General features: G+C 42.9%; 1 protein-coding gene and 1 long non-coding RNA gene across 39 annotated transcripts in view; one reads left to right on the top strand and one right to left on the bottom strand.

Annotated features, from left to right (window-relative positions):
• The first annotated feature begins 1,144 nt into the window (after window positions 1-1,144).
• F8 (coagulation factor VIII) overlaps window positions 1,145-22,137 on the top strand; it is a 108,216-nt gene continuing 87,223 nt past the window's right edge. Inside the window, exons 1-3 of the mRNA XM_039867016.1 lie at window positions 1,145-1,475; window positions 16,268-16,389; window positions 18,951-19,073. Coding sequence (XP_039722950.1) covers window positions 1,330-1,475; window positions 16,268-16,389; window positions 18,951-19,073 — 391 coding nt within the window. The 5' untranslated portion in view covers window positions 1,145-1,329. The remainder of the gene's footprint in view (window positions 1,476-16,267; window positions 16,390-18,950; window positions 19,074-22,137) is intronic.
• LOC120605923 (uncharacterized) overlaps window positions 11,073-22,137 on the bottom strand; it is an 88,326-nt gene continuing 77,261 nt past the window's right edge. For all 38 annotated transcript variants that reach the window (XR_005653750.1, XR_005653752.1, XR_005653755.1 and 35 more), the window contains 2 exons: window positions 18,949-19,105; window positions 11,073-11,424 (listed from right to left, as the gene is read on the bottom strand). This is a non-coding gene — a long non-coding RNA (uncharacterized LOC120605923). The remainder of the gene's footprint in view (window positions 11,425-18,948; window positions 19,106-22,137) is intronic.

The raw sequence follows: 22,137 nt of genomic DNA, 5'->3' as shown, positions 1-22,137 counted from the left end.
AAAAGGCATTGTCTTGATTGGTCAGAATGGAGCTGTTCTGATTGGTCAGTGAAGGTGCTGATGGGGATGTAGCTGCTCAGCTTCAATTGGATGGGGAAAGCCTCGGTCTTATTGGTTGAAATCCTATTCCAGTAACTGCTTCATAAGGATTGGCTCAGCCAGCAGGAACACTGTGCAGGCAGGTGTGCAGTGCAGGCTTCTCCCTAAAATGCAGTTTGCCTGAGAGGCCCCTGTTTAGAAATGGATGCTATGCTCTGATTTTAAAATTGAGCCCAGTTAGCCACCAGGAGTCCTTCTTGATACGTATCTTCTCTCTCAGGGTCCACATTATGTAGATATATTCTATACCTGAGCCAAATGTAAACAACCTTAAGAAGCATCAGGTAACAACAATGCAAGATAAATAAATACATAAATTCTGGGTGGTTATGAGTTCTATGTAGAAAAATGAAGCCAGGAGGGATATCGGAAGTACCTGTGTGGCAAGAGAGCTTACTGCGTAAATGTCCATATGTGAGCTTACCGAGAAGGCAAGATTTGAGCCAAGACTTGAAGGGGGTGTGGGAGTGAAAACGTGTGGAGATCTGAGGAAAAAGGGTTTCAGGTAGAGGAAACAGTGCTGAGGTCTCAGCGCAAGTGTGTGCTTGGCGTCTTAAGGAAGAGCCAAGAGCCAGAGTTAGATGAGACCACGGAGGTCATGGCAGATGCTCTAGACCCTGGTAGAGATGTAGGATTTTACTCTGAGATCACAAGCCAGTGGAGGTTTCTGAGCAAAGGAGTGACGGGATCTGCTTTATAGTTTTAAAAAAGTCACTTGGTGGTGGCTGTGTGAGGGGCAAAGGTAGAAGCAGGGACACTATTAGAATACTGGTTCCTCTTGCTTATGCAAATGGATTCCAGAATCATCAGTGGCATCTAGAGCTTCTCTTGCTGCTACTAAGGTAGAGGGTTGACTCGGCTAGGAATATGAGTACAAATGAAAGCTACTTTTCACCTTGACCTTCCCTTCCCTCTCTTCCTTTCCTTAAAGGTCCTGATTTAAGTAGCATTCTTGTGCTCCCTTTGCTTTCAGAGGTGAATGGGTTAAGCTTTTTAGCTCAGCCTCCCTTTTCCTATTCAGTTCTTCCTGTGGCTGCTTCCCACTGCCAAAAAGGAAGCAATCCTATCCTTTACTGCTTAGTGCTGCTGCTGTCACATCTCTACAAAAATTTTGGGACTTTTCACTAAATCATAGAAAATGTACCTTTTTTCCTCTCTGGAGCTGAAGACATTTTAGAGAAGAATTAACCTTTCGTTTCTCCCGTTGAACATTTTCTAGCCTCAAGAGCCATGCGAATAGAGCTCTCCACCTGCTTCTTTCTGTGCCTTTTGCCATTCAGCTTTAGCGCCACCAGAAGATACTACCTGGGCGCAATGGAACTGTCCTGGGACTACATGCAAAGTGAGCTGCTCAGTGAGCTGCATGTGGATACAAGGTAAAGGCATGTTCTATAGGGTCCAATCAGGATTGTGGGGATGCGACTCTGCTGGGAGGAAGGGGCAGACTTCAGGTTAGGATGGCTGTGATGCCAGTTAAGCCCCGAAAAAGCATTTCCAGGTAAGGCATGCATGCATCTGTGCTATTAGCACAAATGCTAATCGCCAATCCTTTTCATAGATCTGACCCATTCGTTGATAATTTGTTGTTTTGTCTATTGTTTCTCATTGTTGCATGCTGCCACTCTGGAAACTAGAGTATGAAGTAGAGGAAGGGCGAAGAGGCAAGGATCGTAAGAGAGAGAACAAAGCTTCCCTAGAGAGAAGCAGGCAATGAGATCCCATCGATATTACACACGAGTGTAGTCTTTAGTCCTATTGTGTGTGCATGTGGTATGATTTTGATATCTTTGCCCAGTTCTGGTGTAAGGACAGGATTCGCCATGAGTTCAGCAGCTTTTCATCTTTTGGGAGTCTGCTGCATTTGGGGAGAGTAGTAGTTAATAACCTTTTTAATATTATCTATGGTTATCGATTTATTCCAATTTTTCTACCTCTTCTTTAGTCAAATTTGGTTATATATATTTTCCCGGAAGGCAGTTATTCTTAGATTTGATAATGTATTGGTGTCAAGTTACATAATAGTCTTGTGATATTGTGAAATTCTTCTGTGTCTGTAATTATATCTACTTTCGCATTCTTATAGTATGTGTGTTCTCTTTCCTTCTCTCAGAAATATTTCCAGAAAGTTTCTCAGTTTTACTGGTCTTGTCAGAAACCATCTTCTGGTTCTAGCAATTTCTGCTTTTACTTTTATTGTTTCATTCGTTCTTCCTCACTTCCTTAGGTTTATTTTGTTAATTTACTCTTTGCTTATCGAGTCGACTGCTGAAATTGTTTATTTTAAATTTCGTTTTGTTTTCTCGAAATGTGAATTATAAAGATTTAAACTCCATACATATATAATGGCAATGTAAATATGAAATGGGTCATGTCATATGTACTTTACAGTCATTTTCGTTCTGTTTGGCTCCTCACCCTCCTTCTACATTAGCCCCATTCTCGCTTATCCCCAGCCAGGTAACCCTAGGATAATAAGATATATTCATGCACACATATATACCTATATATACAAATAAAGGTGTTTATTTTTTTCAAAAATGGGATAACACATTTCTTGCTCATTAACACTTAGTAGAATTCTGTCCAAGTCAATTGGCCTAGCTTCATTTGATTCTTTTGAATGGCTATATAAGATTCTCTATTGTTCCAGTTTTTTGGCCATTATAGCCCATCTCATTACCTATTTCATTATGTACTGGTGCTTTTATGCCTATGAGACAGATTCTCAAGACAGATATTGCTGGAGTGAACTTAATATTTCCTTTTTAGTTTTAATTTCCAAAAAGGTCTGAACTTCAAACGTTTCTACCATCCATGTCTGGGGATGCCCTCCCTCCTCTCCGCATTCGCATCAGCAATAAGTTTATCTTTCTTTTTAATGTTTGCCAATCTAATATGTATGGACCTGATATTGCATCAGTACTTTAACTGCATTCCTTTTATTTCTGATAAGGTCGAGCATCTTTTCAAATGCTTGTTGGCTATTGCATTTATATTTTGAGATTTGATTATTCATATGTTTAGCCCATTTCGTTGGGCTCTTTCATTTTTTTTTTTAAATTACGAGAACTCTTTTGTTACAAGTGTTAACTTTTTGTTATACTAAATATACTAATGTGTATTGCAATTTCCCCCAAGACCTATTGTTCGCCTGTTGACTTCATTTATAACTTCTATTTTAAAAGTTTTTAATTTTTATAGTCAAATATATCTATCTCTGCATTCATAGCTTTGGAGTTGCCAGTGTGGGTTAAAAATGTTTTCTGCACATCAAGGTTGTGTGTGTATTCTTTCAGATTTTCTTGGAAAAAAACTACTGTTTTGCTTTTGACATTTATGGCTTCGATTCATCTCATAATTATTTTTGTATATGGTATGGGAGTGGAATCGGTCTACGTTTATTTCCATCCAGATCAACAGCCTGTCGCAATGGCACCATTTATCAAATAATACATTTTTTGCCACTGATTTAATAAACGTATTCATCATATAAAATTCTCATATATATCAGTATCTATTTTGGGATTCATTATGCTGTTTCACTGATCTTTTATCTTGCTATGTCAATACCATATTGATTTGATTTGGGTCTATAATATATTCTGATAAGTGAAATTGATCATCACTGTTCTTTTGGTACTTTCTTAGCATTTCTTAGGAATTTTATTCTTCCATGTAAAACGGATAAAATGTTTTTCCAATTAAAAAGAGCCAAGCCCTGTTGTGATTCTAATGGAATTTCATTAAAATTATCCATTAATTTTATTAATAAATATACTTTATTATTACATCTATCCCTATACGTTTTATAAATGTTGTTGCTATTGTTAAGATTTTCTCCCATTTCCATTTCTTGATATTTAGTATCAGAATAAAGGAAAGCTATCCGTTTGTGTATATTCATCTTGAATCTGGCCACCTTACTGAATTCTCTTATTAATTCCAGTAATTTTGCTCTAGAGTCTCTGTGGGTATTGAACCGTATCCAAAATGAGCAAAATGAGACAGATTGTAGCTCTTTTCCAGTGTTTATAGCCAATTATAAACACTTTTTCTTATCGAATTTATTAGACAGTCTTAATATTTTGCTTTTTATAATAACATTTGCTGTTTGTTACTTCTAGTCCCATTCACCATAAAATTTTTATTAGAAATAACCTCAGCACCTCGCATCACATGAATTTTATTCTTTAATATGTTGGCGGACAAATAGATTGTTAATAGATTTCCTGATATCGAATACCCTTACATTTTGGGGGTACAATCTAATGTTCACATTAATTTCATTATTGCTGGATTCTATGCACGAATGTTTATTGAGACACTGTGCTTTTATTATGTGGGATTGATCTATAGCATTATTTTTTACTATTATTATTAGATTTTGGTATTAAAGTAGTTTTATTGGCTTTATCAAATGAATTGGTGAGTGCGCCATCTTTTTCTATCGCTGGGAATGGCTCAAATAACATTACAATTATCTATTGTTAGATAATTGGTGAGGGCACCACTTCCCTGAGACGAGAGGTGACAGTGGTCTTTGTCAACACATTAGGGCTGTAAAAAATGAAAGAATGAAAGAAAAGATAAGAATCGGTTATGAATCCATTTGGTCCAAGTGACTTTTGCAATATCTTCAGGCTCTTCTATGATAATTAGGCAAATCAAGTTTCAACTTTTTTTGAGTTGACTTTAATAATTTTATACCTTTCTAGGAAATTATTTCCTTTATGTTTTCAAATTTATTGCCACTGCATAAATTTAATTCTTTTACTCCACATTATCTGTAGTTATGTGCCCTTTCTCATTCTTAAGTTTCTATATCTTTGCTATTTATCTTTTATCAATGAGCAGGTTTGCCAGAGATTTGTCTATTTTGTTGTTGATGGTGGTCTTTTAAAAAAATTAGCTTTTGGGTTTCTTTGTTCTTCTTAGTTACCTTTTAATATTTATTTTTTTAGGTTTTTTCCTCAGTGATCTCTTCTTAGTTTTTTTTTTGCCTTATTGTGCTGTATTTTTTCTTATATCTTAGGAAAAGTGATATGTTTTCTTTTTCTTTTATCCTTTGTTTCTAATAGTGAAGGCACTTAATGCTATATATTTTTCTCTGAGGTCAACTTCTCCATATCCCATCAGTTATGGTATGAAGAGTTTCCTTTTCATTGTTTTCAGTATAGTTTGTAATATCGTCTTTGCTTTCACTTGGGGGCATGATTTTTAATTGCATTTTTATTTGCTTGTCATTTTTAATATTTAGATCAACTTTGAATCTCCTATTAGTTTCCTATTTCTGTGTAACAAATTGCCTCAAACTTAGCCACTTGAAAGAACACCCATTTATTATCTCACAGTTTCAGTGAGTCGGAAATCCAGGGCTTAACTAGGTGCTCTGCTCGGGGTCATACCAGGCCAAAATTAAGATGTTGACAGGCCTGTGTTCCTTACTAGAGGCTCTGGGGAGAATCCATTTCCAGGCTTATGTGGAATTCAGTTCCTTCTCTCAATTTTCATGTAGTACCCTCCATCTTAAACTAGCGAGACTGCATCAAGTCTCTCTAATGCTTGGGATTTGTCTGACTTCAATTTCCATTCCATCTCTCCGACCTTTTTTCCTCCTTCTTCCACTTTTCAGAACCGTGGTGATTACATTGGCCTCACCCAGATATTTCAGACTAATCTCCCCATCTCCAGGTCAGCTAATTAGCAAAGATTTTTTTTTTCTTTTTGCCATGTAACATAACGTATTCATGGTCATAACACCAAAGAGTGAGGTGATGAGGGACAAAATTTTGCCTACCACAGGTGTAATTTACATACAATGAAATGCAGGTTTTAAATGTGCAGTTTGATAAGTTTTGACAAACGCATACAAGTTATACAACCACCACCCTACTCGACAATTAGAACAGTCGACCCTCTTGCAGCTTTTCAGTGAGTCTCCCTACCCTGACCTGGCCCCAGGCAACAAGGTGCTTTCTGGAATCACAGAGTCACTTCTGACTTTCCAAGATGTTACTATCAGTAGAATCATACAGTAGTCACACTTCAGCATCTGGCTTTTTATATTCAGCATCATGATTTGAAAATCCATCCAGATTGTTGCATGCAGTGGTTCTATAATTTTCCCTGCTGATTACTGCTCCATTATGGGACTATATCATTATTTGTATATCCATTCACAGTCACGTGGACCTTTGGGTTGTTTCCAGTTTGGGGGTTAATACAAATAAAACTGTTATGAGCATTCATGTACGAGTTTTTGTGTGGATATCTGTTTTCATTTATTTTAGCTAAAAATCTAGGAGTGAAACTGCTGTATCATAGGGTAAATGCATGTTGAACTCTATAAGAGACTGCCAACAGATTTCCAGAGTGCTTGTGCCATTTTATACTCCTTTCAACAACATGCGAATGTGCCAGTTGCGACACATCCCGGACAACATTTGCCAGTATTTTAGTCGTTTTAATCACTGTCTACTGGTATCTCACTGTATGTGTATGGTATGAAGTAGGGATCCAAGGTCCTTCTATAGTTTAGATAGCCTGCAGTTGTGCAGTGTTAATGACCCTGAAGTAGAGGCTCAGATGGTCAACGGCTTGGTATCTAACTGGACGATTAGCCCCATATCCATTAATATTGGTCTTGTTAAAAATTAATATTGAGAAATTGTATTTCATATATTGTTTGCTATTGCAGCTTCCATGTAGCATACGACGTGTGGCATAGTAATAGCCTGAGTATAAAATTGAATGGAGAAAATGATTTATTTGTTATCTAGTATAGGCAGTTGCATGTATTTACCACGAAAAAGTTAGTAGGATTTTTATTTTGACAATACCATTTTATAGTCTAGATTATTTTGATACTGGTTAACAGGATGAGCTGACTCTGGACACATCCTGACAACCTCTGCCAAGGTTTGAAATAAACATCTGGGAAAATTCGGTTTTATATTATCTGTTCCTGCAGCTGCTCAACTTCTTCTAAGCACGGGTCAGGGAATATAATAGGTTTTCTGATTGGTTTTAGATAAAATGTGAAAGAACAGTTCATGTCAAGGACATCGCTGCCAGATATATTTGGCAAGATTTATACATCAAATCCTAAGGGAAATACGCAAACAAAAAAAAACAACCTCCCAAAACTGAGGAAGGAATAAAACCTGTGAACCCGGGAACATTTTGTCACTTACTGTGCAGATCACCCTGAAACTGAGACAGGCACATAAATCATGTGCTTCTGTTCCAGTGGAAAATGTTCACTCTGATGGGAAAGGTCTCCCCCCGGGGAGCTGTACACGGTCCTGTACGGGCTCATCTCTGAACTGAACCACACACCTGGATGGTGCTGATGCTCTTAGAAATTTCTAGTAGGTATCTTTGAACAGAGAAGCCTACTCTGAACCTAGGCGTGGGCCTTCTGTTTCACCTCATTTCTTTATCTAACCTCTGTTTCTTCCCCCTTCCCTCAGAGGGAGAAAAACGTGCTTCTGTATACACTTAATCCTGTTCCCTGCGTTTCCAAGATCTTGCTGTAGTCAACAGTTGCTATGCGTTTTGTATTTTTGTTTTAGTTAGAAATATTAAATTTGGGCTAGCGTGTGTCAAGATACCTATCTTTGGGCATGGGTCTGAGTCTTGTTAAAAACTAATGGAAATTTTGGAGACACTGGGTAGGGAAGACTCAGCAGAACCAAGGAGACGAAAGGGAAAAAGAGGAAAAAGAACGAAGTAGGGATGCGTTGAAGAGTGTGGAAGGGCCTAAGTCTCATGGCGGCCAGGAGATGGGACAAACGGACGGATTGGAGGCGTGCACTCAATGGCATAGGCATCAAATAATGTTGTTAAATGACTGAAAGCCATGGAGGTCTACGCCAAGCTGAGTGCCATGGAAATGTTTAGAGATGGATGAAATTAGAGCACATTTAAATATGAATTAATATCACTGGGTGAGTCCCCAGAACCATGTTGCAGGTTGAGGCTAATGTGCAGGGGGCCGATCCAGAGCACTCTGGGGACCAGCACCGGGGAAGGGAAGCGAAGGGCAGGGAAGAAGCGGGGGGGGCAGAGGGGACGCTGGGCTGCAGTGCAGGTCGACCCTACAGGGCGCTCTGGGGCTGGAAGGACTCTTCTGACTTGTCCCAAGATGGCCAACGCGGACAGGCCTTCATGTCCCCACTATGCCTCCACACTGATCAGTCAAGTGCAGGCTACCTTGGGAAGGGGCATGGCCTGCCCTGGGAAGGGGTGGGGTGTGGAGGGGGGGGTCTCTCCAGAAGGGATGTGATCTCCCCTGGGAAGGGCCCCTGGCCTGCTTTGGAAAAGGAAGGGGTCCTTGGCTCCTGACCCCGGGGCCAGGCAGCTCTGTGAAGAGACCCCAGCTGAAGGCTGTCCTCCAGCAGCCCCCAGCAAGTGTCCGGGGGTCAAGTTCTTTCCCTGCCATCCCATCCCCGTCCCCATTCCAGCCCCCACCCTCCACGCCCTCACCTGTATCAAGGGCAGCTTCTCCAGGTCCCAGTGGCCATTGTGCTGTGCCCCTCAGATGGCACGGGTGTCCTTGGATGCGGCACATTCCTGCCTACCTCCCCCCGCCCCCGTGTGACAATGCCCTCCCTCGTGATCATGCCCTGGGGGCTCCACATCTGGCCTGCTGCTTCTTTGGTACCTACGAGTAGCCTCAGGTGCCCAAGTGGCACCCCTAGCTTCTGAGTCAGTGAGACTCTTGTGTATCTGCTGTGGGGACCTTCTAGACTGTTGAGCCCAGAGCTGCAGGGAGGGGTGGCAGCATGGACTCCCCAGGTGGGTCACGGGGAGCGATGGTAAGCAGAGTTTCCTTTGCTGCCACTCTTGAGTTCCTAAATCCATGTGTTCTTTTTACTGGGGACACAGCCATCATTGAATTAATGTCCATACAGCAGCTTGGAGATTGGCCCTCCACCGTCATGGGGCCCTGCACGTGCTTCAGCTGTGCGTTAAAGAGGTCATTCCACTGCTTGGCTTGGAAGCTTCTGGGTGGGACAGCATGTAATGAAGCCAACAGACAGCATGGCGACGGGCCCACTCCAGCATGTCCGCTTCTGTACAGCGGGTCCCCCGGTCTGACATGATGTTACCTGGGACCCCACACCAGCCAATCAAGCCCTCTGTCGGCCCTCAGGTGGTGGTGCTAGTTGAGGCCCTGCAGACAGGAAAGGCTCATACCTGCCTAAAAACATGTCTCTTCCTATCAGAACGAAGCGCTATTCTTTCTAGTGTGAAAGAGTTTCAATGCAGTCACCTCGCCACTGATAACGGCTGACCCCCGTGACGGGCACTGCCATGTTGGTCTCTGCTGCTGACAGGTTGGACTTTTAGGGGCAACACGAGCTAGACTTGCCTTAGTGGGAACCTGCACTCTCGTGTCCACACATAAAGTCTCTCCCTGCCACCGCAGGCACTTAGCTCACAGCTTGCTAGGCCTGCGGTGGCCTGTGCAGGGGCCCGCTGATGCTAATTGCTAGTCATTTCACCCATGTTATCGTTTTGTGCTTCTTCCGTGGCAGATGCTCTCAAGTGGCATTAACATATGACAGGAAGGTCTTTCTACTTTGTGCCCATTCACTAACAACCCTTGACCTCAGCCATCCTTGGCCCTGATATTCTAGTCTTTTCCTTCTAGGCTCCTGCCCAGACGGCTAAGCCATTTGCTGTTGTCCATTAGTCTGTAAATATTTGAACCCGGGGCCATTTCTCTTTCTACACAAAGCGGACAATCAACAGCGATGGTCAGAGTTTGGCCGCGTGGGTGATTTTCGTTCACCACTGTGTATTCAGGCCACTGCTGAGCGGGGCTGCAGTGCAGCGGCCAGTTCTGGCCTTGCACCTGCATATCAAGCTGACCCATCTGTCAATAAAGCGCAGGCTTTTCCTCCTCCGGCAGCGGGTCAGCGGGGATCCCCCACGTGGCCTCGAGTGTGCTCTTTAGTGCAGTTGGCAGCGTAGCAGCGATGGATGAGACGTGATTCTCACAAGCTGCTCCTGCGCTGCCTCCGCGCCCCTGGAGTGAGTGCAGACCCCCCTCCCCCCTCCGGAAGTCCGCTCCTTTTACTGGAAGAGCTTTCTCATCAGCGCTCTGGCCTCTGGCCCTCGGCCAGTACAGAAGGGCATTTGTCACGGCCTCGGGTTGGCGGAGCTCCCGCTACGTGCTTTCTGGGGTGTCCCGGAACCCCTGGAACGGAGTGAAACGCAGGCTGGGTGGGAGGGGAGGATCCAGGCGGCCTCGCCCCAGGCCCCCTGCAAACGGCGCAGGGCGTCAAGGAGCCGGGCCGGCCAGCCCGTGCCCGTGCCTGTGGCAGGTCCCGCGGAGGGTGGCCGGGGCCCCGTGTGTGCCGGAGGCTGGCGCTGTCTCCCGGTGCCTCCAGCAGCACCTCCCGTGCCGGGCATGGCAGAGAGGCCCGCCCAGCCCCCGCCGTGTTCTGGAGGAAACGCCCCTTCGTGTCCCCGCTTTCGGCATCGCTCGGGGCCCTCAGAGCCGCCTCGTGCGCCGCTGTCCCGTCCGCCCCGCTCCTCTCGACCTTTCGGCGTCGCGTGTGTGCGCGTGGCGGGCGCCGCCCCGGGAACAGTTCGAACGAACAGAACGTCTCTGGCCCGCGCCCCGCATCCGAGCTCCAGGGGCGCAAACTCGGGGAGCCACCGGGCTCCGCTCCGACGTGCACCCGGATGCACGTTCCCACCTTCACCCCCGCGCTTCCCGGGCGGCGCGGACGGAGGGTCACCGTGTGTCCCCGAAAGGCGTCTTTCGTCCCCACGGCTCCCCTTGCGCCGGGAAGCACCTGGTGCCTCCTCCGTCCCCAATGATGCTAAGCGCGTCCTGCTCACCACGCCCGCGGCCTGCGGGGGCAGCCTGGCCACACACTTCTCGCTGTCGGGGGCGTGTCTGACGGCGCGGTGCGTGGAAAAATGTTTCCCAACAGCGTTCAAGGACCGACAACTTCTGTGTTTCCTTGGGTGATTTTATAGCTTTTTAAGCACAATATTTAAAGGATCGTTTGCCTTTGTGTGCATGCGCGTGTGTGTGCGTGTGTGCACGCACGCCATAAATTTATTGGGGGAAGTTTACTGGTGCTTCCCGAGACTCATCAAGTGTCTGGACGGTTTCCTTGAGGATTGTTGACATAGTAGAGGCTGATTGTTGGTCTCTGTTGCTGGCAAGTTGGATGTTCACAGCAGCAGTAGCTGGGTCAGCCTTGGCGAGTCCATGATGTTGGGCCCATTTGCAGCCTCCACCATGGCTCCTCCATTCATGTGTCCATTTTGGCAGCATTGATGTGGTTCATCATACAAAATCTATCAATATAAGATACAACATTAATAAAATAAAGGAAAAAATACATGGCCATCTCAATCGATGCCTAAAAAGCATTTGGCAAAATTATACACCATTGCATAATAAAAATACTCAGCAAACTAGGATTCGAAGGAAGCTACATCAGCATAATAAAAGACATCTGTGGAAAACCCACAGTGAACATCATACTCAATGGCAAAAAAACTAAAAGCTTGCCCTCTAAAATTAGGGAGAAGGCAAGGATGCCCACTTTTCCCACTTCTATTTGACAGAGTACTGTAGGTCCTAGCCAGAGCAATTAGACAAGAAAAAGAAATAAAAGTCATCCAAATCAGAAAGGAAGAAGCAAAATGATCTGTTTGCAGATGATATGATCAATCTTATGTGCAGAAAACCCTTAAGATTCCAAAAATGACAACAAAAACAAAAACCTGTTAGAACTAATAAATTCAGCAAAACAGCAGGATACAAAGTCAGTGCACAAAAATGAGCTGCATTTCTACATGCTACCAATGAACGATCCAAAAAAGAAATTAAGAAAGCAGTTCCATTTACAACAGCATAAAAAATAAATCACATAGAAAAACAGCCAAAGAAGTATAAGACTTGTAAACTAAAAACTACAAAACACTATTGAATTTAAATAAGACATAAGTAAATGGAAACACATCCCAGTTTGTGGATTGGAAGACAACATTGTTAAGGTGTCAGTACCACCCAAGCTATCTACGGATTTAATGCAATCCCTGTCAAAATCCTAATGTTTTTTGCAGAAACAGAAAAACCCATCCTAAAATTCATATGGAATCTCAAGGGACCCAGAATAGCCAAAGCATTCCTGAAAAAGAAAAACGTTGGAAGGCTCACACTTCCTGATTTCACCACTTACTACAAAGCTACAGTTATCAAAACAGTGTGGTGCTGGCATAAACGCAGACATGCAGACCAATGGAATAAATAGAGTCCAGAAATAAACTGTTGCATGTATGGTCAAATGATTTTCCACAAGAGTTTCAAGACCATTCAATGAGAAAAGACAGTCTTTTCTACAATGGTGCAGGGAAAACTTATATCCATGTACAAAAGAATGAAATTGGACCCTTACCTAAAGAGTATATTCAAATTAACTCAAAATAGATTAAAGATATAAGATGGATCAAAATGGATCTAAATATAAGAACTAAAACTATAAAACTCTTAGAAGAAAACAGCAAAAGGTTCATGACACTGGATTTGGCAATGATTTCTTGGATATGATACCAAAGGCACAGACGACCAAAGAACAAAGAGACAAATTGGACTTAAAATCTTAAAAATTTTTGTGCGTCATAAGACACTATTAATAGAGTAAAAAAAAACCTCACAGAATGGGAGAAAATATTTGCAAATCAAATATCTGATAAGGGATCAATATCTAGAATATACAGAGAACTCCTTAAAATTCAAAAACAAGAAAGCCGACAATCTGATTCAAAAATGGGCAAAGGGACAACATGGATGGACCTAGAGGGTATTATGCTAAGTGAAAAAAGTCAGACAGCGAAAGACAAACACCATATGATTTCACTTCTGTGTGGAAGCTAAAAAACAAAAAAGAACAAACCAAACAGAAACAAACTCATAGATAACAGAGGACAAATTGATGGTTGCCAGATGGGGAGCTAGGGGGAAAAAAGGCGAAAGGATTAAGAAGCACAAATTGCCAGCTATAAAAACAGTCATGGGGATATAAAATACAGTGTAGGGAATATAGTCAATGATATTGTAATAAGTATATATGGTGTCAGGTGGGTGCAAGACTTATCAGGGGGATCACTTTGTAAGTTATATAAACGTCTAACCGCTATGCTGCACACCTGAAAATAATATAATATTCAATGTCAACTGTAACTGAAAACAATTTTTAAAGAAAAAAATATGGTGAAAAAATGATCAAAGGACTTTAATAGGCATTTCTCTGAAGAAGATATACGAATGGCCAATAAGCACATGAAAAGATGCCCAATTTCACTAATCGTTAGGGAAATGAAGGTCAAAACTACAAAAGAGATAACACTTCACATCCGTTAGGATGGCTATTACACGAAAAACAAAGTAAGTGCTAACAAGGGCTTGGAGAAATGGAAACTTTTGTGTACTATTGGTGAGTATGTAAAATGGTGTAGCCACTGTGGAAAACAGTATGGTGGTTTCTCAAGAACTTTTCAAAAATTACCATATGATCTGCTTTTGGGTATATATGCAAAACAATTGAAAGCAGGAGCTTGAAGAGGTGTTTGTAAACCCATGTACATAGTAGCATTATTCTCAATAACTAAAACATGAAAGCAACCCAAATGTCTATCTATGGATGAATAGATAAACAGAATGTGTTATATACATAGAATGGAATGTTATTCAGCATATTCTGACACATGTCATAAAACAGATGAATCTTGAGGACTTTATGATAAGCGAAATAAGCCAGTAACGAAAAGATAAATACTCTATGGTTCTACGTATATGAGATACTGAAGAGTATTCAAAATCAGAGACAGAAATTAGAATGGTCGTTTCAGGAACTGGGGGAGTGGGGAATGGAGAGTTACTGTTTCATGGATGTAGAGTTTCAGTTTTGCAAGATACGAGGGAGGTGGATAGCGGTGATGGTTATACAACAATATGAATGTACTTATTATTATTGAGTTATACATTTGAAGTGTTTAAGATAGCAAATTTTATGTACTGTGTGTCTTACCACGATACGAAAAAAAACTGAAAAATATTTCAATCCCTGTAGGTCACTGAGTTTCCAATTTAGCAATTTTCGTCGTTTTTAGATTGCATTTTCCTTCACTACCTCCACATTCCTAATAAAGCTTTTATAAGAAAAAGCAAAATTTCTCATGGGAATGAATGATTCTCTGGCGTGGCTGCTCTTAAAGGGAACACTGAAATTTCTGTTATTTCAGCAAAAGTTTGAGAAATAAATAAGTAAGCAAGAGCTACTGGACGCCTTGTTATTAATTTCACATCCCAATAATCCCAGGTATGGTGTGCCTTTTGCTCCAAGCATACTAACATCCACAATCAGGAGCTGCCTCTCCTTTCCCCCACTTTGTCCTTATTGCTGTCATGTGTAACAAGGATGTATGTATCTTACTGGCTGATGTCTGAGGTTCTTTCTTCAGTGGTACCCATACCGAGTATATCGCCATCTATTTGTGCCATCCTCAATCTGTCACATCTGCTTTTGAAAAGCCCGTAAGAGTCAATAAGACATAAGAAACAACACCCAACTCCATATCTAATTATATGTCTTTAAAAACCTCTCTTTTTCCACATTTATTTCTAGTGCGTGTTTTGTGATGGCGCAGTGGGATGTAGTAGTATATGGTTTATAAGTGAGGGAATATACATCTGATGAGGGAGTGACTGCTCAATTTTTTTTGACCGATCAAGGTTTGGAGACCAGGATCTGCACATGACAACTTTCTTCTAGGGCAGGAGCCTTTGCTTTTTCTACATGAATATTGATGCCCCGAATATCCCTGCCTTGTGCCTGTTCTCCCTTGGCTTATCGAAACAATACCAATTGGTAAAATCTGGTGAGATATGAGTTAGATGTCCAGAAGCGTAGCCAGGAAGAGAGGTTCTCGATGGCATATAGAAAACTGTAGAACTACTCCATAGGGTACAAAAATCATGGCATAGAACTACTGTAGAACTACTCCATAGGGTACAAAATCATGGCATAGAACTACTGTAGAACTACTCCATAGGGTACAAATATCATTAGCACATAAAAACCAGTGTGTGGAAATAAACAGTCTCCTTCGAACACTTTGTATTTTCTGCCAATTCACCTGGGGCCTTCTTCGCTGGGATTCACACTGGTCCTTTTGATTACTCAGCCTAAACTGGGCTCCAGGACGCAATAATCTGACTTGTCAGTTACGGAGAGAAGAAAAGGTTGGGAACCAGCCTTCACCTAAAAGAGTTTCACTAACTGAGGCATAGAATAACAGTTTGGGACATGTATATAATTATAAAATTTCAGATTCAGTAGCTGATCCACAAGGAAATGGATCTGACTGCAGACCAGAATGAGCACTAGTCGAGGGCTGACCTTGAATTACAGCTGCTGGCACCTGCAGGTCTCAATATACACAGCCTTCATTGGAAGGTAATTTTCTCTGTGGTATTCTCGGTACCCCAAAGAAGAGAAGTGTAATTCCAGGTACATACTGACAAAATTTGAGAACAGGTACTTAGATAAAAGTTATAGTCTGTTTTAGAGGTGAAATCGAAGGATGTTGTAGTTATTGCTTTGACAAAGGATCGTCTGGGTATCGATTTTGTGATTTATCTTATCGTATGGCACCTAATGTATCAGATGACTTTTGAAAACAGCATTTTGTTTTCACAGATGTTAGGGATTATATTAGTCAGTTTGGACTAATGCCACAGACTGGGTGGCTGATAAACAAAATACCTCAGACCGGGGGGCTTATAAACAGCAGACATGTATTTCTCACAGTCCTGGAGGCTGGAAGTCCAAGATGAAGGTGCCAACTGATTTGGTGTCTGCTGAAGGCCCTCTTCCTGGATCATAGATGGTGATCTTGTCACTGCAATGTCACATGGCGGAAGAGCCATGAGATCTCTGTGGTCTATTTTGCAATGGCACTAATCCCATTCGCAAGGGCTCCACACACATTCGGTCCATAGCACGGATTCATATCCAATCTGCCTTGTTAACAGCATGGAGAGTGGGATGGAAGCATTACTTCCAGCTCCTTCTCCAAGGGGGTTCGAAGAGGGGTCCACCAAAATGAATGAGTTGTTCCTTTCTTCACACAGGTTTCCTCCTACAGTGCCAAGATCTTTTCCATTCAACACCTCAGTCATGTACAAAAAGACTGTGTTTGTAGAGTTCACGGATCACCTTTTCAACGTTGCCAAGCCCAGGCCACCATGGATGGGTAATAAAAACAATACTGACTATTTATTATGACATTGGGTGTCTCGTTTCCTACTGAGGACTCCTCAGTCTTGGGGCTGCAGCTGAAGATGGCAGCTGCCAAAGAAAATGTTCTTCCATTACTACCACCTCTCGAGGAAATATGCTGGCTGAATGTTCTTGAACTTTTGCTGGGTCCTCCTCCTCTGCTTGTTCTCTAGATGTTAGCGGGCCCTGGGTCTCGGACCTGAGTTCATTTGATTTTCTCTCTACCTTCAATCCCTAGATGATGTCACCCAGTCTCGTAGCTTTAAAACATCATCTGTATGCTAATACCTCCCAAGTGTGTATCTTCAGTTCACACTGCTTGCTTGACACCTTCACTTAGATGTCAAACAGGCATGTAACAAGACGTTAAGGTGAGACATTTTCTACCTTAGAATTAGTGCTAAGAGTTACAGGTGACAAGTCTCCCCAAAGTCTAGAGAGAGAGATCAGCCCACCTACTCAGGACTTGGTCAGGTAGTGGTACAGCATTGGCTCTGCGAACCGTAGCCCATCATGCATCTCCAGCCTATATAAAAGAAGGCTAGGAACTTCTAAAAGAGTTCAGATTTGAGGATTTCTTTGGAAAGCATTTCCGGTATTTCGGACGTCCCCCACTCATGGGAGAAGGAGGGCTCCCCCTCATATGAAGCTATAGTGAGGGAAGCTTCAGGAGAATTACTTAGAAGACTTGAAATAAGACCTCGGGAGCTTAGGAGACACTGACTAGAGCCTGGTGTTTATCTGGAAAAAACTTTCAAGTCCAGAGTCTTATGGGAACTTCCTGTGGTGGCATAGTAAGGAGAATGGGCTACAGCAGAAGCTGTAACTGCACTTCGCCGTGAGGTGTGAGGCCAAGATGGTCACAGGACAAGACCTGCCTCAAGAAGACCCTGTCTGAGAGGTCCTCCCAGGGCTTGGTGACTGCGACAGAAAAGTTACATGGAATTGTACTTCCTCCCAAACAAGTTCCAAGTAGAAACTGAGAGGAGAGATACAAGTGACAGCTGGAGAGGGCATATCTCATACCAAGGAGTGGTAGAGTGGGGCATCAGTATACTGGAAGTGAGAGGATCGAATACCCAAAGAACTCATATAAGTTCCCTAAGAAAGAAAGAGCCACCATTTTGGCATGTGCCGCAACCCAGGGGCACCAAAGCCACATCGCCAGTGTTCATTCCAAGAAAGATCTTGCCATCATGCCTCTTCTTCCACCCCTGTTCCTCTTCCACTAGCTCCAGCCTTAGAGGGTTCAGAGGCAGAAAACTGAGCGGGGGAGGAGGATTAGGAGATGAAGGAGAGAAAGCAGTGAAGCTGGCAACCGAACTAGCTACCTTTTCCCATTATGGGTATCTGAGCCTGTCTAAATTTAGCTGGAGGAGGGAGAACCCTCAAATTTCAGGGGATATCAGAAGTTTGATATTAGACTAGACTTATTAATGCCTAAAAATGACACTGTTGATATGGGAAGGTTACTGGAAAAAATTGAGATGGTTCAAAGCTCAAGAAAGGAAAATTCCACCCAATGCAATTAAGAACTATGAAACATAAAGCTATTTCATGTTTATATCCTATTGAGTACAGTTCACTCAATAAACCATTTGTAGGCATCTAATTTAACATGTCTATAAGTCAGAAGTGTTGATTTCTCTTTGACTTTTCTGTGTCATGGCCTGACTACCACCCACTTGTGTAAATCAAAGTCACAGGGGTCGTCCCTGGATCCTCATTCTTTTTTTTTTTATCTCCAACATCCAATTCATCAGCAAGTCTCGTTGACTCTTCCTCCAAAACAAGTCCCAAGTCATTTTACTTCTTGTAAATTGCAAACTCATCCAAACTCTCGGGGCCCACAAACTGCTACATGTTACGTCCCCTGGATACCTCTGTACCCTCGTTTTCTATTACTGCCCTGCTTGTTCACTTTCTTCCGACCACATGTCACTCAGCTATGCCAAGCTTATGCCTGTCTCAGGACTCTGGCATTTGTTTTTTCAGCTTTGAATGCTCTCCTACCAGATCTCTGCCAAGCTTGCTTTTTTCCATTAGTTAGATCTCTGCTCAAATGCCACTTTCTCAGAAAGGCCCTTCCTGACTGCCACGTGTAAAGTATCCTCTACTTCCTGCCTCGTCATTTTCCAGCACACCGCCACCTTTAATAGCATTTATAACCGCCTGACATTTTCTTGTTTATTTCTTTATGTGCTTAATGTCACTAGAATGTGATCACCGTCATCTGTCTTGTTCACTACTGCATCTCCACTGCCTGAGACAGACCCTAGAATGCAGTAGGAACTCAACTAGTGTTGGTTAAATGAATGACTGCATTGAATAAACATCCAGAACTCTGTCCTCAGAACAACCATAAGGTTGAGCTGGTGATAGCAGCTTACGCATTCATTTATTTAACTACCCCTGTGAGCCAATGATCACTCGGCCATGCTTCTCCTCTGTAACTTTGACCATCACTTTCATAATAACAGGTTTTCTGGATTGTCACCCTCCAAGTGACCTTTAGGGAACATCTCATACTTACAGGTCTGCTGGGTCCTACCATCCGGGCTGAGGTTTATGACACTGTGGTCATTACACTTAAGAACATGGCTTCCCATGCGGTCAGTCTTCATGCTGTTGGTGTATCCTACTGGAAAGCTTCTGAAGGTGAGTCAAATGCCCTCCTGTTGTCCTGTCATCTAGGGACAGAAGAGTATTAAGTACAAGGTCATACAACCAGTGAACAGAGGAGACAGGATTTGAAACTAGGCCCGCCTCATGAAGAACACTGTCATTGTAGTCTAATCGCCAAAGTTTTGATTTAGTCCCCTATTCTCCCTTGGGAAACCAGGCCACAGATCCTAAAAAACCCACTTCATCTGCCTTCCTATGCCCAGAAAACTTACTAGGGAGGATTGGGCTCATGGTATGAAGGTGAAATCGAATTCTCCTCCTTCCTTAGATTCTGACTTTCCAGATATTTCTTCTCCTTCTCCTCTCTCCAACTTCTAAATATGAATGCCACCATATGATGAGAGCCAACTAGCAAAGCACAAGCTGACCTCGTTAAAACCAACCAACCTGTTTGGCCACAGTCCCCGACTTGAACTACCTTCTCCTAACCTTCACAGGGCAGGAAGTGAAAAGGGTGCCACAGTTAACTATGATATTGTCCAAATAGACTATGGAATATATAGATCAAGAAGGTTCAAGAAAATAATTAATAAATTATCGGAGCACATACTACATTTGTACAGCCTAACTATGCTGACACATTGAGCAGTTTCTCGTCCTGAAATTGGAAGGCCTTCATTTTCTGGGTTGCGCTGCTGAGGCCAGGGCAGACCTGGGTTGGGGGAAGGTGACAGACAGGAGGGGGCAGGTGGTACAGAGGAAAAGTCATCCTGGGTTCTGGCTGGAGCCTAGCCAGCTAGTTTCATGAGGCTTATCCACTTGGGAGTTTCCAAAACAAATCAAGGGCCATTTTAGAGAAGCCAGTGTTCTCATAATTTTGCAGCTGGGGGCTGAGCATGGAGATGACTCTTTCGTACCCTAAGCCAGGTGAGGTATGGGAAAATGGACTGTCACATGTGCATCCACAGTGGTTCTGCCCAGGAGTAACACAGTGAGGTGAAGGCCTAACACCCACGTGATTTACGGTCCTATCACAAGCCTTAATATTTACGTGTTATGATCCACGAGATCCTGGCCTCCACATTGTCAGTTAAATCTGTGATGATGGTGAATATCATTGTATAAACTTGCCGACCTTTCTGATATCCTTTTGTAAAGTATATAACCAAGGATTTACCCTATTGAAAAACATGAGCTATTTATCTTTTTCTTATTGATTTATAGAGGCACTTTATATATTCTGAATACAAATCCTTTGACAGATATAAATATTTTTCTAGTCTGTGGCTTGAATTTTCACTCTCTTAATCTTTTTGGTAAATAGAAGTTCTTAATGAAGCATAGAAGTTCCAACAGTTAATGAAGCACACAAAGTATTGCATTTTTCCTTTTATTTTAGAGCTTTGTGTCCTGTTTAAGACATTTGCCTATCCCAAAGTCATGAAAACTTTCTTCTATGCTTTCTTCTATAAGTTTTATTATTTTACTTTTCACATTTAGGTCTGTGATCCATCTCAAATCGATTTTTGTGTATGATTTCCTAATAGCATTTTTAAACAGCTTTACTGAGGTATAACTTACACATCGCCAAATTAACCCATTTAAGGTAGTTTGATGACTTTTAGTAAATTTAGACAGTTGCGCAGTCATCAACACAATCTAGCTTTAGAACACTTCTGTCGCTTCAGGAAGTTCCCTATTCGCAGTCCAAGCCTCATTCCCACTCCCAGTCCCAATCGAGCACGGATCTGCTTTATCTCTGTGGGTTTGCAAGCCTATCCTTTTTATCTCCCAAGAAGACTAGTAAAATACATTCCTGCCCAGCAAAGTCATCCCCTACTCCAGAGCAGAAGTATATTCCCCACCGTATTGATGCCGGGCTTGGCCGTACAACTTTCTTTGGTTAACGGGATCTAAAAGCACATGATGTAAGCCAAGACAGTTCACACGAAGTGTCTGTCAAAGGAGTCAGGGCTGTAAAACTTTGAGGGAGATGTGAAAGACAGCGAGGGGGTGTTTAAGTCAAGAAGCGCCAACCCAAAGTGTCTGGGCAGAGATCGGGTGAAGGATAAATGGCTGCAGGCACCAGAGAGCGGGACAAAGCAGACCCTGGAGCACAGCACCTGGCTCGTGGCAAGGCCGTTGTGCCCAGGGGTCACTGAGCTATGGCCCTCCAGGACTGACACCAACAAAAATTCCTGGCATGTGGACTCAGAATGTGAATCTCAACTCCTACTGGACACATAGGGACTTGGGGTGTCTTCAAAGGCTAGCTTCTGGGGGCTTAGGCTAGGCCAGAGAAAGGCTGAGCCACCAGCTGCAGAGGGTTGAACAGAGGGTCATCTATGACCTACAGTACAACAGAGACGGACGGAGGGAGGATGCGGATAGAGGGCCAAAGACAGATATCAGGGGATACAAAAAAGGATTAGGGTTGGGGGTGGAAGGCGGAGACCAAACAGACTCCTACAGTCCCCGGACCTAACCCCAAGGTATTTGAATAAAGTACCCAGCAGTCTTGGTTACTGAGAGCACATCGCCTAGTGGGACAGCTGTTGACTTCAAAACACCTGCTTGCTCATTTTCACAATGCCTTGTTGTGGTGGTTTTAAAACATGGTAGCAGGTGCCTTGATATGCCTCCCATCGAAAGCTAGAATCTGTATTTCTTCTCCATAATCTGCAGCGGGCTTATAAGTACTTTGACCAATAGTGTATGGCAGAAGTGATGCCATGTGACTTCTGAGGCTGAGTCACAAAAGAACATGCTGCTTCCGTCTTGTTTGTGGGGTGCATTCACTCTTGGAGTCCTGAGGTGCCATGTAGGAAGAAGGCAGACTCCCCAAGATCCCCACGCTGGGAGGAAGTTTTCAAGTCATTCCAGCCCAGTTACTAGATAATGTGAGTGAAAAAGCCTCCAGATGATTCCATCCCTCAGCTGTCTGAGTTAGGCCAGGTGATGCCCTAAACACCACTGAACAGAGAAGCCTTCGTGCATGTGCCCTGTCTGAATTCTTGACCCACAGAACTAGTGAGAATAATAAAATGGTGGTGGTTCTACACCACCATATTTGGGGCAGTTTGTTATTCAGTCTTCT

The sequence above is a fragment of the Pteropus medius genome, unplaced genomic scaffold, assembly GCF_902729225.1.
Source record: "Pteropus medius unplaced genomic scaffold, Ma_sr-lr_union100, whole genome shotgun sequence".
Lineage (NCBI taxonomy): Eukaryota > Metazoa > Chordata > Mammalia > Chiroptera > Pteropodidae > Pteropus > Pteropus medius.
The sequence above is the reverse complement of the archived record's forward strand: the minus strand, read 5'-3'. Positions and strand labels throughout refer to the sequence as shown.